The sequence below is a fragment of the Osmia bicornis genome, chromosome 14 (assembly GCF_907164935.1).
Source record: "Osmia bicornis bicornis chromosome 14, iOsmBic2.1, whole genome shotgun sequence".
Lineage (NCBI taxonomy): Eukaryota > Metazoa > Arthropoda > Insecta > Hymenoptera > Megachilidae > Osmia > Osmia bicornis.
In genome coordinates this window covers 5,277,844-5,293,718 of record NC_060229.1, presented here as the reverse complement: position 1 = coordinate 5,293,718, position 15,875 = coordinate 5,277,844, and the positions used below count along the sequence as shown (strand labels likewise).

The window sequence follows — 15,875 nt, the reverse complement described above, 5'->3', positions numbered from 1 at the left end:
TACTTAATTTCCTTTCCTAGTTATTCAGATAATTTACTTAACTTATTTTCTCATTTATTTACATAACATTCAATTACCTATTTGATTTTTAATAAATTATAACTTTTATATATATGAAAATCAAACTTAAATTAAAACACAATAATTACTTCGCAATATCGCGTAAAAGAGTTTTACAAGATACTCAAGCGTTAAGGTAATCAAAATAATAAATTTCAATAGTTACACAATACTTTATTTAATAAAATACAAAATAAAAAACACTAATAAAAGAAATTTTAAAAGAATATTATAAAATTCAAGTAAAGTTAGCTGGCCACGGTTGCGGTGAAGTGGAATGTCAAGACCAATCAGGTATCGCTGTTAACCATTCGACCTAGAGCGAAGCGAAACGTCCTCAGTCTTAAGCGACAGCCAAGGCGTGTGGATCTACCTGTATAACATACATACATGCCATTATTTTATTCAATTACTTTATTTTATTTTATTTGCTGTACTTATCTTCTCAGCTTATTGAATAAACTAATTATGAGGAAGAACGTGATGATTTTATTACTCCTGTGTGCATCCTTTACAACCCGGCATCCCTTACATGCCTGCATCCTTTACATGCCTGCATTCTTTACACCTCAGCATTCCTTACTCCCCAGCATCCTTTACATCCCTGTATCCTTTAAGTCTTTGCATCCCTTATATTCCTGCACGCATTACATCTCTGCATCCTTCACATCCCTGCATCCCTTACATCCCTGCATCCCTTACATCCCTGCATCCCTTATATTCCTGCATCCCTTATATCCTTGTATCATTTATATTCCTGCATCTCATATATACCTCACCCGAGGTTGAAAAATCGTGAGGAATTTAGTTTCCATTTTCAACACCAGGGGGCGCTGACGCGACGTCGAGAATTTAGTTCAAATTTTTGCCGCTAGAGGGCCAAAATTTGTGCGTGATATAGTTGCTTTTTTTGCCACCAGGGGGCGCTGACGCGACGTCGAGAATTTAGTTCAAATTTTTGCCGCTAGAGGGCCAAAATTTGTGCGTGATATAGTTCCTTTTTTTGCCGCCAGAGGGCGCTGACGCGACGTCGAGAATTTAGTTCAAATTTTTGCCGCTAGAGGGCCAAAATTTGTGCGTGATATAGTTCCTTTTTTTGCCGCCAGAGGGCGCTAACGCGACGTCGAGAATTTAGTTCAAATTTTTGCCGCTAGAGGGCCAAAATTTGTGCGTGATATAGTTCCTTTTTTTGCCGCCAGAGGGCGCTAACGCGACGTCGAGAATTTAGTTCAAATTTTTGCCGCTAGAGGGCCAAAATTTGTGCGTGATATAGTTCCTTTTTTTGCCACCAGGGGGCGCTGACGCGACGTCGAGAATTTAGTTCAAATTTTTGCCGCTAGAGGGCCAAAATTTGTGCGTGATATAGTTCCTTTTTTTGCCACCAGGGGGCGCTGACGCGACGTCGAGAATTTAGTTCAAATTTTTGCCGCTAGAGGGCCAAAATTTGTGCGTGATATAGTTCCTTTTTTTGCCGCCAGAAGGCGCTGATACATGGATGTAAGGGATGTTGGAATATAAGGGGAATTGTAGAGATGTAAAGGATATAGGCATGTAAGGGATGCAGGGATATAAGGAATGCAAGGGATGTTGGAATATAAGGGGAGTTGCTAAGATGTAAAGGATACAGGCATGTAAGGGATGCAGGGATATAAGGGATGCAGGGATATAAGGAATGCGAGGGATGTTGGAATGTAAGGGGAGTTGCAGAGATGTAAAGGATACAGGCATGTAAGTGATGCAGGGATCTAAGGGATGCAGGGATATAAGGAATGCAAGGATGTAATACAGGGATGTTAAGGATGCAGGGGTGTAAGAGTTGCGGAGATATAAAGGATGCAGGGATGTAAGGAATCAGAGATGTAAAGGATGCATACCGGGGTAATAAAATCAACACGTTCTTCCTGCTAATGAGTTTATTCAATAAGCTAAGAAGATAAATACGCAAATTAAATAAACACAGAAGATAAAATAATGGTACATGGTACAGGTAGAACCGCACGCCTCGGCGGTCGCTATAAGACTGACGTTCGTTCTAGGTCGAACGTTTGATAACACTGCCACTGGTACTGACGCTAGAAGAGGGTTGCGGGATCTTACAAGTTTTACTCCGAAGCCCTTCACGACTGGTACACAAGTGCCCATCTTGTTGAAGGTCTAAATTGAGCCCTCCTCCTGTTAACTACTCTGTGGCCGACATCGGAGGTCGCACCCTGTTCCTGCATCTCTTCGGGCCACGTACAAGGGCGCTTGGATCCCCTACTCCAAACGCCAGCGGCCCTGACGAACCCAATTTGTCAAATCTGTAGTCACTACATTAATAAAAGAAGAATTTCGGCTTTTAATTACGCGTCTTGCTTGCAATTCCTACCCGCAGTGAAATCTTACGCTAGCCAGTTTGCTTCTTGTTTGCAAGTCAAACGGCAATATACTCTAGTTTACTTGTTGTCGGCTGATCTATTGTTAAACCGATTAACGATGGCTTATTGATTATATTGAATGGACGCGGTGATATTCCTTTACTCTACTCTTTGACCCTTTAGTTAAGAATAACTCTTGTTGAAACAGAAATGAAATCTGAATAAAATAATTCTTCAAAACCCTAGAAAAATACCTACACGGAAATAATTGTTGTGCAATAATTCATTTGCTAATGAAGGCATTTTATTTCAGCTTTTCCCCCCGAAATTATTTGCTACTATAAACAACTCTATACGTACTCAAAACATTGATAGGTTGAGATTTCATCGGTGATATGTTCAAGAATCACGTTCAATCGACATGATGAACAATAACACACTTGAAAATCTATTTATTTCCATAACACGACGTGCCACTGGTTTGCAGATTTAATTAGATAGATTGAAAGAGAATTCTATGTATTGGAAAGTATGAAACGATAAGAGATAATTAATATGAAACGTATTTGGGAATAAGGAAATCATAATTTATGCAAGATAGTGATTCTTCTCTGAAAGTAGTATTATGGTATGTGATAGTCTAATAGACCCTACTTTATTAATTTAGGCTGAAATCCCTTCAACCTTCATCAACTGATTCTCTAGGTAACACGTGATCAAACTTATCAAATTTGATCGTCATAGAAACTCATCAGCCAATCAGAATCACTATGTTCGATCATAAAAAATATTTGCTTTGTTTGTCTTGTTGCTGCAATGATAAGGTTAAATTAAAGATCATGTATAGCACAAGTGGTGAATGATTTTATAAAGTAGATAACATGTGATGGGTAACGGAGGGGTACTGACCTTTGGATATGTAAGAAAGAGCGATTACATAAGAAATCACAGTTTATATACCGTGAGAATCATCGTTTAGTCACAGAAACTGACCACGATGCTGGTAACAACGTTATTCTTTGCTCTGCTCTCGTTGACAGCCTGCCAGGCTGCATACAACGATCCTCACTATGCACCTGGACACGAAACTATGGTGCACCTCTTCGAATGGAAATGGAACGACATAGCAAAAGAGTGCGAACAATTCCTTGGTCCCATGGGCTATGGTGGAGTTCAGGTAAAAATGAAAATTATTTTATAATTTAATGGGTACAAATTAATATTTATTTATAATAATTGTAAAAATTAATTTAATTATTTAGAGAAATTAAACCCAACAAAATTATGGGTTTCGTATTCTTTATTTCAAGTTAACAAAATCATTAACGAAATTATTACCTGTACAGGTGTCACCCATTCAAGAAAACTTGAATGAAAATTATTTCATAATTTGATGGGTACAAATTAATATTTATTTATAATAATTGTAAAAATTAATTTAATTATTTAGAGAAATTAAACCCAACAAAATTATGGGTTTCGTATTCTTTATTTCAAGTTAACAAAATCATTAACGAAATTATTACCTGTACAGGTGTCACCCATTCAAGAAAACTTGAATGAAAATTATTTCATAATTTGATGGGTACAAATTAATATTTATTTATAATAATTGTAAAAATTAATTTAATTATTTAGAGAAATTAAACCCAACAAAATTATGGGTTTCGTATTCTTTATTTCAAGTTAACAAAATCATTAACGAAATTATTACCTGTACAGGTGTCACCCATTCAAGAAAACTTAGTGGCCCAAAACAGGCCATGGTGGGAACGTTACCAACCCATGTCCTATCTATTGATCACTAGATCTGGCAACAAAGAAGAGTTCAAAAATATGGTAGCAAGATGTAACAAGGCAGGAGTTAGAATTTACGTGGATACCGTTGTGAATCACATGACAGGCAACTATCAGAATGCCGTTGGTACCGCAAATTCCAAAGCAAACACGTACAACCGTGAATATTATCAACCACCGTTCCATGCCGAGCATTTCCATCAGCCTTGTGCTATCACTAACTACAACAATCCTCAGAACGTGAGAGAATGTGAATTAACTGGACTGCACGACTTGAATCAACGCCTTGAATACGTTCGCGAAAAGATTGTCAACTTTATGAACGAAGCCGTTGACGCTGGTGTTGCCGGATTCAGGTTTGCATTAATATTATAAAATATTAAAACTTACGAAAATTTCATGCGACATTACTTTTGTTCGTTTCTAGAATGGACGCTGCCAAGCACATGTGGCCGGAAGATCTAAGCGTTATTTACTCGAGACTGCACAATCTGAATACCCAGCATGGTTTTCCAAATGGTGCCCGACCGTACATTTTCCAGGAAGTGATTGATTACGGTGGTGAGGCAATCAAGAAACAAGACTACAGCAAAATTGGAGCAGTGGTTGAGTTCAAATATGCCAAAGAACTTTCAAATGCCTTCCAAGGGAATAACCTTCTGAAGTGGTTGACAAATTGGGGAGAAAAGTGGGGCCTTCTACCTTCCAAAGACTCGTTAGTTTTCGTTGATAATCATGACACTCAACGTGATTCCAACGTGCTCACTTATAAGTCTCCTAAACAATACAAGGTATCTTAATTATTAAATTAAATATATAAAATTGTTAAATAATAATTAAATTATCTGTAAAGTTCATTATAGTAACCCTGTGAATAATGACATTTCTCAAATAACGAAGTTTCGGTGCAAACTAGTAGAACAAGTCAATCAATGGTCAGACATTCGTGTCGTTGCAGATACTCGCATTGCTTTTTTAATTTTTTCAACAGAATATTACAGTTACAATCTAAAATTAGTAATCACCGTTTAATTAAATTTATTCTAGATGGCAGTGGCTTTCATGTTGGCCCATCCATTTGGTACACCCCGTGTGATGAGCTCCTTCGACTTCAACAACCGTGATCAAGGTCCACCCCAGGACGGCCGTGGTAACATCATGTCTCCAAAAATCAATCAGGACAATTCTTGCAGTGGTGGCTGGGTCTGCGAGCACCGTTGGCGACAAATTTACAACATGGCGCGATTCCGTAACGCCGTAAGAGGAACCAACGTGAACAACTGGTGGGACAATAACTCGAATCAAATTGCATTCTGTCGTGGAAATGCTGGATTCATAGCGATCAATGGAGACCGATCGGACCTAAGAGCTACTCTCAACACCTGTCTCCCAGCTGGACAATACTGTGACGTGATTTCCGGTAACTTGGTTAACGGAAGATGCACCGGAAAGGTCGTGAACGTGCAAGGAAACGGCTCAGCACAGATTGAGATCCGACAAGGAGAAGACGATGGTGTTCTGGCTATTCACAAAGGGGTAAGTTCCTGACATTTATTTTCTTTATAAATTATCAGCATTCAAAACTATTTGGTATATTCTCTTTTGATGTACAAAATGATTTTTCAATTGTCAAATTATCGAAAGATGTATTAAAATTAAATTTTCTGTTTTCAGGCTAAAGTTGCCTAAAATCCCTGCTTGATGAAGACTGGAAACTACAGAAGTCTTGTGTTCATTGATATATTCTAACACATTTATTTTACATACTGTATGCAATAAATTATGTCGCTTAGTTCTGCGGGCAGAAACTAAAACCACTGTTATCTTTATTTATATATCAGATCCCTATTCACAGTATTTTAATCCATATTCAAAAATTATTGGAATCGATTAATCATTTCCATCGATGATCAGGGCAGCAATAAAAATATAAAAACAATTCTGCCAGAAGTATTTTTCAACAATGTTTATTTTAACAGAAACAATGTACTGTTCTTGTTCTCTTTTCACCATTAGTCTCTACTATACATAATATGACAGCTAATCGTAGAATAATACACGATAGAATCGCGATGAAGAGATAAAAAAAGGGGTGCCGAAAGAATAAAGGGGGGAAGACAACGATTGGATGTGGTCGCAGAAATTAATTGTGAAAGGAAACAGAAGATGAAAATTGGACAGAGAAAAAAAAAAACATCAAAGTATCACAAGATTGCCTTATCGTTCGCTTCTTTAAACCTTCTTCTTCCTTATCACTTTCTGTATAATATTCCTATGATACTTTCTCTTAAATAATCTCTTTCTTCATTCTTCGCATATTTTCTATTCTCCTTCTTGCATTTCTGTACACACGCATTCAAATTAAATCCTGCTCTCTATCCGACAATGTAAACGATCTCGTGCTACGCAGTAATGATGTACGTGAAACCCGGCTACGAAACTAAATAAAATACTACGGGTCCTTTCGTAAAAGCACGGTATAAATAAATGCTTAAGCATTATGTACAAAGTGATCTCGGTTTAAGTAAAAGCCGCTAGCTCGGTTAATGTCTGCTCGTGCATTCCGTATTTTACTCTGTTGAATGAAATTTATTTTAGAGAAAAAACGAATTGACAAATGATGAATTGGAAAATTAATTTTAGAAAAGAAAAAATTCATTTGATGAGACTGGACATGAACAGGCTTAGGCATTATTTAGGATTAAAAAATTTCTTGTCTTACTTAGATATTAATCAAAGTTTGCTGTGAACTATTCTTTCATTATAATATTGAAATGAAACAACTGGAAGCACGAACAGGTGTTGTGTGTGCGCGAGCACGTTTGTAAGTGTATGTATGGATAATATTTATAAATGTATATAGTCTGCAGTAAATTCAGGCTAATGTAAATCTAAAAATACTGCTCGTCTTACGAACTCTCATCAACAACTCTCATTACGAACCGTCGTTACGACTAAATTGTTATTACATGAATACAATAAGGCAACGGTTTACTTCTAAATAAATAAACGTTAAACGTTGTAAATAAAAGAAGAAGAAATATTAATTTACAATTTTCTTGTAATTCTATCATTATGGGTTCATCGCTCGTTAATCTATACGTCGTTTCCTGTCGCATGTATCTTTTTTCTTTTATATTTCATTCCTGTTCACGTGTACACATACATGTATATTTTTCGTTCTACCGTGAACGTGTGTGAATTAGAAATTCATTTACGTTTCACGTGGAACGTTAGCAAAAATATAATTTAGTATACTTTATCATTATAATTCATTTATATAAAAACTTCGTTAAAATATATAAAAGAAACAACGATTTGAGCAAATACGTATTCACCTATCATATAGTTAAAAGTATCGCGTCGAAACGTTCCTTATAATCGTTTATTGCACATAGATTTCCGCTAATTAACTGTTGTCCTCGATTTCACGATCTCACGCATCATTCTTCTTTCATTCATATTTTACACATTCTCACCGACAACAAAACTATTATTCGTGTTATTGTTTTATATATAATCTAGTACGTATTCACGTATACCTTCCTTTCGTTTCTTTTTCTGATCGGTTTCGTTTCCGCATTTTGAAACGAGGATAGCGATCGTGACTTATTTCTGTCGTTGTTGGATTCTTGAAATTATTCGAATTGATTAATGGATTAATTATTTTTAATATCTGATATTATGGGGGTTATCAGCGACCAATATTACAAATTTAATTCTCTCGAATAAGTTTCATTAAAATTATAGACGTGAAATATAAATTGATTTGACGTTAAGTAATATAATGAACTGAGATATCAGGTAACGGGATATAACAAGTGTTTAACAACAGCAATTTCAACGAGTCGCTTCATATAATCACAAAACTGTTCAATCTAAAAAGGCCAGCCTTTGGAAGACTTTGTTTTCAACATAGGCACTCGTTTCGTTGATCCTCAAATTTCAACCAACTTACGTTCGGTTCGATTCTCGATCCTATTAGCGTCTTATTCCTGCTATAATTATTCCAACGTTCATTTCCATTTATCCTTAAGCCGGGTCTGTTCAATGTTACATTCAACACGCTAATTACTCGCGAAGAATCGAACATGTAATTCCGGTTAGCTCGTACGGACGCATCGCTAATTAATTCGATTATCTAGTAGTCATCTTCTTCCTGTTCATCGCGTGTCTATTTCTAATTTATGCGCGATAACGAGATTAATACTCGTTAGTTATCCTTCGTTTATTCCTTAGAAAAGAAAAAGGAAGCTTAACGCGTGTACCATGTGTCTCTACTGATTAATTTCATTCATTTAGAAAATTTATTACCAATTGTGCCATAAACAATTTTTTCTAACGCTCAAACGAAACTGCCTATGTCTAAGGCACAAGTACTCCTATTTCAGGCACTGAGTATCCGTTTTAGAATATTATATTTTATTTAGAACAAGCTTGATACGAGTATCAAAATTGTTTATAGACAGGGTGGCTGTTTATTGAACATTTCACCTCTTTGTACAGAGGTACTTAAATACCGAGTGTAGATAGAAAATTTGATGATCAATTTTTGCTTTCTGCAAAAATAAACGGCATGATTGAGAAGATGATTAAATAATTTGAAGTCAAGCAAAAATGCAAAATAAAAAATAGAAGAAATAATTCTGAGCCTAAAATTCCAGTGAACTTCCTGTCTACACCTCATACCGACCCATGAGCCAACTCGAAGAATCAAATTATCTGGGTACTCAATCTCATCGACCATCTGTTCCAAAACCCTAAATTACACCCACTCACACCCGAACGACACAGTTCTCGCGTACGAACTGGCTTAAAAATACCCAGATGTATCTAACAAGGGGAACTACCCAAGTGTTACACTCTCTTATTAATGAAACTTTGCCAGCTTGTAGAGCTCGTCGAGCTGAACACGCCTATGCACCCTTTTGGGGGCAGACGGCTAATTGTTTAAAAGATATTATGTAGAATCATATAGAATTTTAATTATTCAAAAAGAGACAAATTATCATTAAAAAAAAGAAAAACAAAACTTGGGTACCAAGGATTTGAACCGAGGACCTTTAGATTGCGAGTCAATGATCCGCTCCGTGGTTAGACACATGACTCGCAATCTAAAGGTCTTCGGTTCAAATCCTTGATTCGTATTTTTTTTTTTTTTTTTTCTTTAATGATAATTTGTCTCTTTTTGAATAATTAAAATTCTATATAATTCTAAACTAAAATCATTTATTAATTATTAATAAATGCAATGATTATAGCACAGCTGTAATAGTTATTCAAAAAGAGACAAATTATAATTAAAAGAAAAACTTGGGAACCATGGATTTTAACCATGGACCTTTAGATTGCAAGTCAAGCGTTTTACCACAGAGTTAAAATGTAAGTAGCAACTAACTTTAATTATTAATATCTTTTAAACAATTAGCCGTCTGCCCACAAAACAGGGTATAGGCGTGTTCAGCTCGACGAACTCTACAAGCTGGCAAAGTTTCATTAATAAGTGAGTGTAACACTTGGGTAGTTCTCCGTATAAGTACAACGCACCAAAGTCTATGTCTCCAGTCATTTTGAGCGATTATTCCAGGTACTCAATATCTCAACTTCGTTGCATGCCAACGAACACTCGAACAACTAGGCGGAGCCTCCAGAACACCAGGGTCCACGATGATCGTCACCGTGTCACTGTTTGATGGGCTTCTTGAAGACCACTTCCGGCTTGCGTACGGGACGCGATACGCGCCGTTCTATCCTGAGGGCCCTATTCGGGTCCGACGAGGGCGCCACGGCGCCCTCTGGGCCCAAAGGAGTCTCCGCCATTGTTTGTCAGTTCCCTGTACTACTCGGCCGTCTGCCAGGCACCTGTTGCTGTTGCTGCTGTTGTTGCTGTTGCTGAGACGTGGCTGCCACGGCCGCGGCTGCGTTCAGCGCAGGCAAGGGTGTCTGATGACAGTGCGCACAGTGCAGACAGACCGTGCATGCCCCGAGCTTTCGGGCTAACAGGGCGCGGAGCTTCAGGGCAGGGCCCAACTTCATTCCCATGGGACCTGTCAGGTGGTCCTCCGAGAGAAGAGGCAATGCAGCTCCGTCGATACGGTGCTCGCGGAAATTCTGAAACAAAAATAGAATTTTTTGGTCAGTTCAAAGTATCTCTGATCAAGGATTTAGGGAAGGGTGCCTTTTTTTCATTTGAACTTGGTACTTCCACTTGGACATTTTTATTATAGCTTTCTTATAGAAGACGCGTTCAATTCATCAATTAAATCTTCCTTATCTACATCTTCATCTCCTCCTCGTTCGCCCAAACAACGACACCCACGCGTGGACAGTGAATCAGCAGCCCACGCGCGGCAGCGAACCTTCGACCCTAAACCTCGAGGAAGGCGGTTGGAAGGATCACGGAATTACGTGGATATAAATTTAAGCAAGAAAATTGAGACGAAAGATGATCTTTCGAATTTTCTGTCAGCCTTCGACCTCGGTACGGACGCGTCCGAAGGTCGGAGCGCATTGAATTTCACGAGGTCGCGCGTCGCGAAGCGCAACAAGGTGCATCCTCAACGACGTGGAACGCCACGGCGCTAGCTCATTAAACCTCCGTTCCGCAAAAAGTCGGTCGAGCTGGGCCGGCACGGATCGAATCGCGAGGAGGAACTGAAGAGGAAGGCGTGTACGAAGCGGCGCGGAGAAGGATAAGCAGGTGGAACGAGAGGAGGAGGCGGAAGAGGAGGAAAAAAGGGACGGACGTTTCATTCACGGAATCGTGGGGGCCACGTACGTAATTGCAGCTGCAACTGCTGCAACTTACCCCCGGCTGCATTGCACGCTTATGCGGCCACTCACACCGTACTATGATCGTTCGCCGCGCGGAATACGCTGATACGCTTATGAATGAAATATTCACCGCTCTAATGCGACTCGTACACGCAAAGGCAGACCAGTCCTCTTCGTTCTTCTTCTTCTTCTTCTTCGTGCATTCCACCGGTAGATCGAGATCACCGTAGATCGAGGTCGTGCTAAGAGTCCTTGGGTTTCATGCAGGAATTTGTAAGAGTTCTTGATTTCGTGATAGGTTTTTCTTTTTTCCAGAGAATGCGTGGATGCTTCTTTTACTCTACTCAGGAATTGAGATCGCGATAAATGAAGATACGTGTGACTGGAGTGATTTGGAACGATACGATCGAATGGATAAATTCTTCATCCTAGTTTTCTAGTTTATAGATAATTTATTTAGAAGAGTACATTGCAGGAAGATGAGGAACCATTTGAAATTAGTTAGATTCCTTTATTTTAATATAAAGTCTGCTAATTGATATTCAAAATGAATATCTGATTTTACCTAAGATGAATAATATTATTTATTCTCCATGCTTGTTTCCTAGTTTATAAATAATGGATTGTGAAGAGTACATTGTAGGAAGGTGAGGAACGATTTGAAATTAATCAGATTCCTTTATTTTAATATAAAGTCTCCTAATTGATATTCAAAATGAATATATGATTTTACCTAAGATGAATAACAACATTCTTCATGCTAGTTTCCTAGTTTATAGATAATGAATTATGAAGAGTACATTGTAGGAAGGTGTAGAATAATTTGAAATTAATCAGATTCTTTTATTGTAATATAAATTCTGCTAATTGATATTCAAAATGAATATCTGATTTTACCTATGATGAATAGTAACATTATCTATTCTCCATGCTATTTTTCTAGTTTATAGATAATGGATTGTGAAGAGTACATTGTAGGAAGATGTAGAATGATTTGAAATTAATCAGATTCCTTTATTTTAATATGAAGTCTCTTAATTGATATTCAAAATGAATATCTGATTTTACCTAAGATGAATAATAACATTATTTATGAGATATTCTAATAATAGCACATTTTAATTACACAAGCGGATGCAATTAATTAATCAGCACTTTGAATTCATAAACAATCTTGAGAAAGAATACTTCAAAATAAAATCAAAATGAAATCTTATCTTTAAGCACACTTAATTAGCTTCTCGAAAATTGCTTTGTCTTATCAGCGGATGATTTAATTAACCGGTTCAAAACAAAGTTGACCAACGCTAAAATTTCTCTGAAGATAACCGGATATAATCTACTGATTTTCTCTAGCTCTTCTAATTTGAAAAGCTAGAACATTTCACTTCAGAATCCATCCATCGTTCGTTAACACAAGCATAACCACGATCGCTAACGAAGCAAAGCTCAGCAACCTCTCTGCTCGCCGACTAATTACGAAAAAGGAAGAAGCATGAAGCAACGGGGCTCCCACAAATTAGCCCGTGCCGCGTCTCGCTTTACAAGCCGTTTACTCGCTTCCACCAGCTTGGCGTACACCTAATTATCCCGTTCTCCCTTACGCGCGCGCGATGCAGCTGACATCGCCGCTAAACGAGCGTCTTCGTGCCAGAAACGACCGAGAACACGGCCATCTATCACCCGGGACACGGTCGACATTGTTTGTTTCAAATTTCCGATAACACGGTACGACTCTAACGGTATAACAGCGCGTAAGAATGGAAGCTGGTCGAGGTTGCCTCGCGTAAACGCTAATTAACTAAAAGTTGTTCCGACCGGAGGGAGTAAAACAGGGCCGGAAGACCGTTATTAGATATGGATAATGGGTCAATTTCGTGGAATTAAATTGGACAAAATTTCCTGCTAAAGGAAATTGCAATACATTATAGAATTATTTTTTTATTAATTATTATAACCCACTGAGAATCAAATTTATATTTAAAATTTCTTCCAAAAGACCTGTTGACTTCCACGACCCAGATTTTTCAACCTCACTGCACTATCAATTATCATAAATTACCTTGGCCTACTTTCTTGCTTTCGAGAGCAAATGTCACCAACGTACGAGCCTTTCTCAGAAATTAAGATGTTCTGATATTTCTTTCGAAGAACCTCGTATGGTTTTATTCTCCAAATACGTTTCAGTATTTGCATTTTGAACAATAAAAATATTTTGCCGGATTAGAATCCGAATTAGAATTCTAACACCGCGCCAATAATTTCACGAATTTACAATCTCCAAGAAACCTATCCTTTCCTCGCGAGCATTGCGCGTAAAACCTGCCGTTTTATAGTTCCGATAATTTGCATCGCGTATCGCGATACAAATATATTTCCTTCCAACGTCGGAGTCTCGATTTCCTCCAGTTTTTCCCTCGAACACAGTTGCATAAATAATAGTTGAAAACTAATCCACCTACGCTGTTATTAGTCACCATAAATCGTGTCCAGAGTCGTCTAAACTTTGTTTCGAATCATTTTATTGTAAAAGATAGGAAATTACAACTGTGTCTCTGCGACGCACTCTTCTCAGAAGAAAACTACGCCTCCTTTTTTATTTTTATCATGTGCAACATTTGTAGATAAATTACCCAGGTCGATCTACTAGAAAAAGGCGTTCTTTTATTAGATTAAATTACCGCTCGGAATAGAATATTGCCACGGACGGTAGACTCTGCTCGCGATCTCTTAGCTGATTATTATGAATTACAGACCTGAAATCAGGGTATCAATTATGCTCGTGAGCTGTGGCGCCCGCAAGTAGCACGAAATTATAGTGCACGATGTCCCCTCGTTGATCGAACCGCGGCTTTTTGCTGCGTGCAACTTCGCGTGGAGATTGTCGAGAGTGTATCAGAGAGAAACACGGACGTTCTGTTTCATTAAAATGTATTTAGAGCAAACTGTTGCCCCCCGGAATCGGATTTTTCACCGCTCCTCTGATGAGCGTGTATTAAAACGAGCGACTCGATCATTCTCGCGAGTCTCCGCGTACGATAGCCACGAAATTATACGCGGGATACCTTCTTGCTACTTGTTGCCATCAACATTCATTCGCAACTCAATTATTTTCCGTCGGAGGAAAAGAAATGTTCGATGCGAAGCTTTTTTACGACACAGGATATTTCCTGAAGAAGATTTATGCGTTGAAATTGATAAATTTTTTATGGCAATTGGAAATTAAATTACTCTACTCGTATAATTGTAGCTCGACAGGTGAAGCGAATAATTTAGAAGAATTTTCAGGCCCTTTTCAAGAAACAACCAAGGGATCTCATCTCGACGCATACATCTCATTGTCTTCGCGCAGAAATATAAGCAGAAGTTTCATAATCTCACGAAAGACCGAGCCAGCCGTGTTGTCCGTGCGGTGGTGCAGCTGCAGTTGCAGCGAATATATCATCCTCGTGTTGCACCGCGGGCGACCGCGGCCCTCCAAAGGCCCAGCAACGAAGACAACCTATATTTTCTCCACCCAGTTCCAAACTCTTAAGGGCAAACGCGATCCTGGACCGAGTCCAGCATCAATTATACCTTCCACAAACGCACTCTTATCTCGCGCGAAATTCAACCACGCGGCGCTCAACACGTTCGGTAGAAATCGCGTGGCTTATCAAATAATTCAAAAATTAAATTTCTAATTTATTATTTCATAATTTTGCAAATGGCACATTTTCTAAGGATTAAAATTTTCGAATAATCATTGAAACGTTAAAAAATTCTGGAGTTAAACATTTTTCCCAGCTCGTATTCGCAGCAAGTATCCGCGAACCGTAGCTTGAGCGCGAAAAGGATCGGAGATCCTCGAAAAATAACGGCCTGGTTCTTACCGAGTTCGAATTCCTGACCCCGAAGGAACTCGAAGCCGCGGTTATAACCTCGGAAGAGGCACCGACTCGGAACATCGTCACGTTAGCTGGTCGCAACCGAGTCAAGGAATCCTTTCCTCTCGGTTCATCGGTTTCTTTAACGAGAAAAACGTTTTACCCTGTTTCAAGTATCCAGCAGCCTCGAAAAATTCGCTATTTCCCGAAAGATGTTAAATTGTATTTTGAATCATTAGATCGACACTCGGATCTCCCTAGTTTTTACGAGCCATAAAACACTTTTCGTAATTATTCGTCGGTTTTAAATCACCTCTCGCATCAGGTGTGCGGAGCCATCAGAAACAGGTCTGCGATAAAAGTCTTTGGTCCCTGGCATCGGGGAGCCTCGTCATTACAGCTGTTGTGCAACCAGTTGACGAGTTAATGAGAATAGCGTTTTATGATATATGGAAAAATGTTCGAACGATTAGTTGGCGACAAGCGACAGTGACCCTGACCATCAACCTGCCTAGTGTTAACAGAAGGAGAATTTAATATTCTCTGTGGTATAATTGAATATGAATCACTGGGCTCCGAGGATATTAAGAGAAATTTTATTGGCCTGTTACGAGTGATTTTTGCTGTAATAAACATTTTTCCAGGAGAAGGATTTAACTACTCGCCAACCGATGTTCTGGATGCCCTTAAAGAACCTCAGACAAAATAAAGAAATATTCCAATTTCATTTTAGTGGAAAGAAATTGTTTCTTATGTAACTTCCTCAATTATAGATGTTTGAAAAAGAATTAAAATATGAACAGCGTGTTCGTTTTTACAAACTGAGTATAGTGTACAGTAGTGTAGAAGCTGACAGCCGGTCATAAACGTAAATTCCAAGCATCGGTTCATCCTAGTTCATCCAACGTCATGTTTTGCATGCTGCCAACACCATATAAGGTAGTAGCATGAAGGAGTAACAGCCCGAAGCAAATGCAGCAGCTGGATGCAATAGCGTTAACAAAAGTTATGACAATCGTTT

The 15,875-nt window shown here is 38.4% G+C and overlaps 2 protein-coding genes across 4 annotated transcripts in view; one reads left to right on the top strand and one right to left on the bottom strand.

The window, feature by feature from the left end:
• The first annotated feature begins 3,376 nt into the window (after nucleotides 1-3,376).
• On the top strand, nucleotides 3,377-6,028 carry LOC114875906 (alpha-amylase-like). Its single transcript, XM_046288615.1, has 5 exons — nucleotides 3,377-3,594; nucleotides 4,140-4,570; nucleotides 4,642-5,005; nucleotides 5,262-5,750; nucleotides 5,889-6,028. Exons 1-5 carry the CDS (start codon nucleotides 3,415-3,417, stop codon nucleotides 5,901-5,903), a joined length of 1,479 nt encoding a protein of 492 aa, XP_046144571.1. The 5' UTR covers nucleotides 3,377-3,414; the 3' UTR covers nucleotides 5,904-6,028.
• Nucleotides 6,029-9,453: 3,425 nt separating this feature from the next.
• LOC114875904 (proline-rich protein 36-like) overlaps nucleotides 9,454-15,875 on the bottom strand; it is a 117,289-nt gene continuing 110,867 nt past the window's right edge. For 2 of the 3 annotated variants that reach the window (XM_029186737.2, XM_029186739.2), the window contains one exon: nucleotides 9,454-10,325. In XM_029186737.2, the coding sequence (XP_029042570.1) occupies nucleotides 10,041-10,325 (285 nt within the window). In that variant the 3' untranslated portion in view covers nucleotides 9,454-10,040. The remainder of the gene's footprint in view (nucleotides 10,326-15,875) is intronic. The other variant, XM_029186740.2, reaches the window with a different exon arrangement.

Bases quoted from the DNA above. Each gene is read 5' to 3' on its own strand.
- LOC114875906 (XM_046288615.1), top strand. From the start codon at position 3,415: ATGCTGGTAACAACGTTATTCTTTGCTCTGCTCTCGTTGACAGCCTGC. The intron at 3,595-4,139 runs GTAAAAATGAAA...TTACCTGTACAG, and splicing joins TGGGCTATGGTGGAGTTCAG to GTGTCACCCATTCAAGAAAA. The intron at 4,571-4,641 runs GTTTGCATTAAT...GTTCGTTTCTAG, and splicing joins GCTGGTGTTGCCGGATTCAG to AATGGACGCTGCCAAGCACA.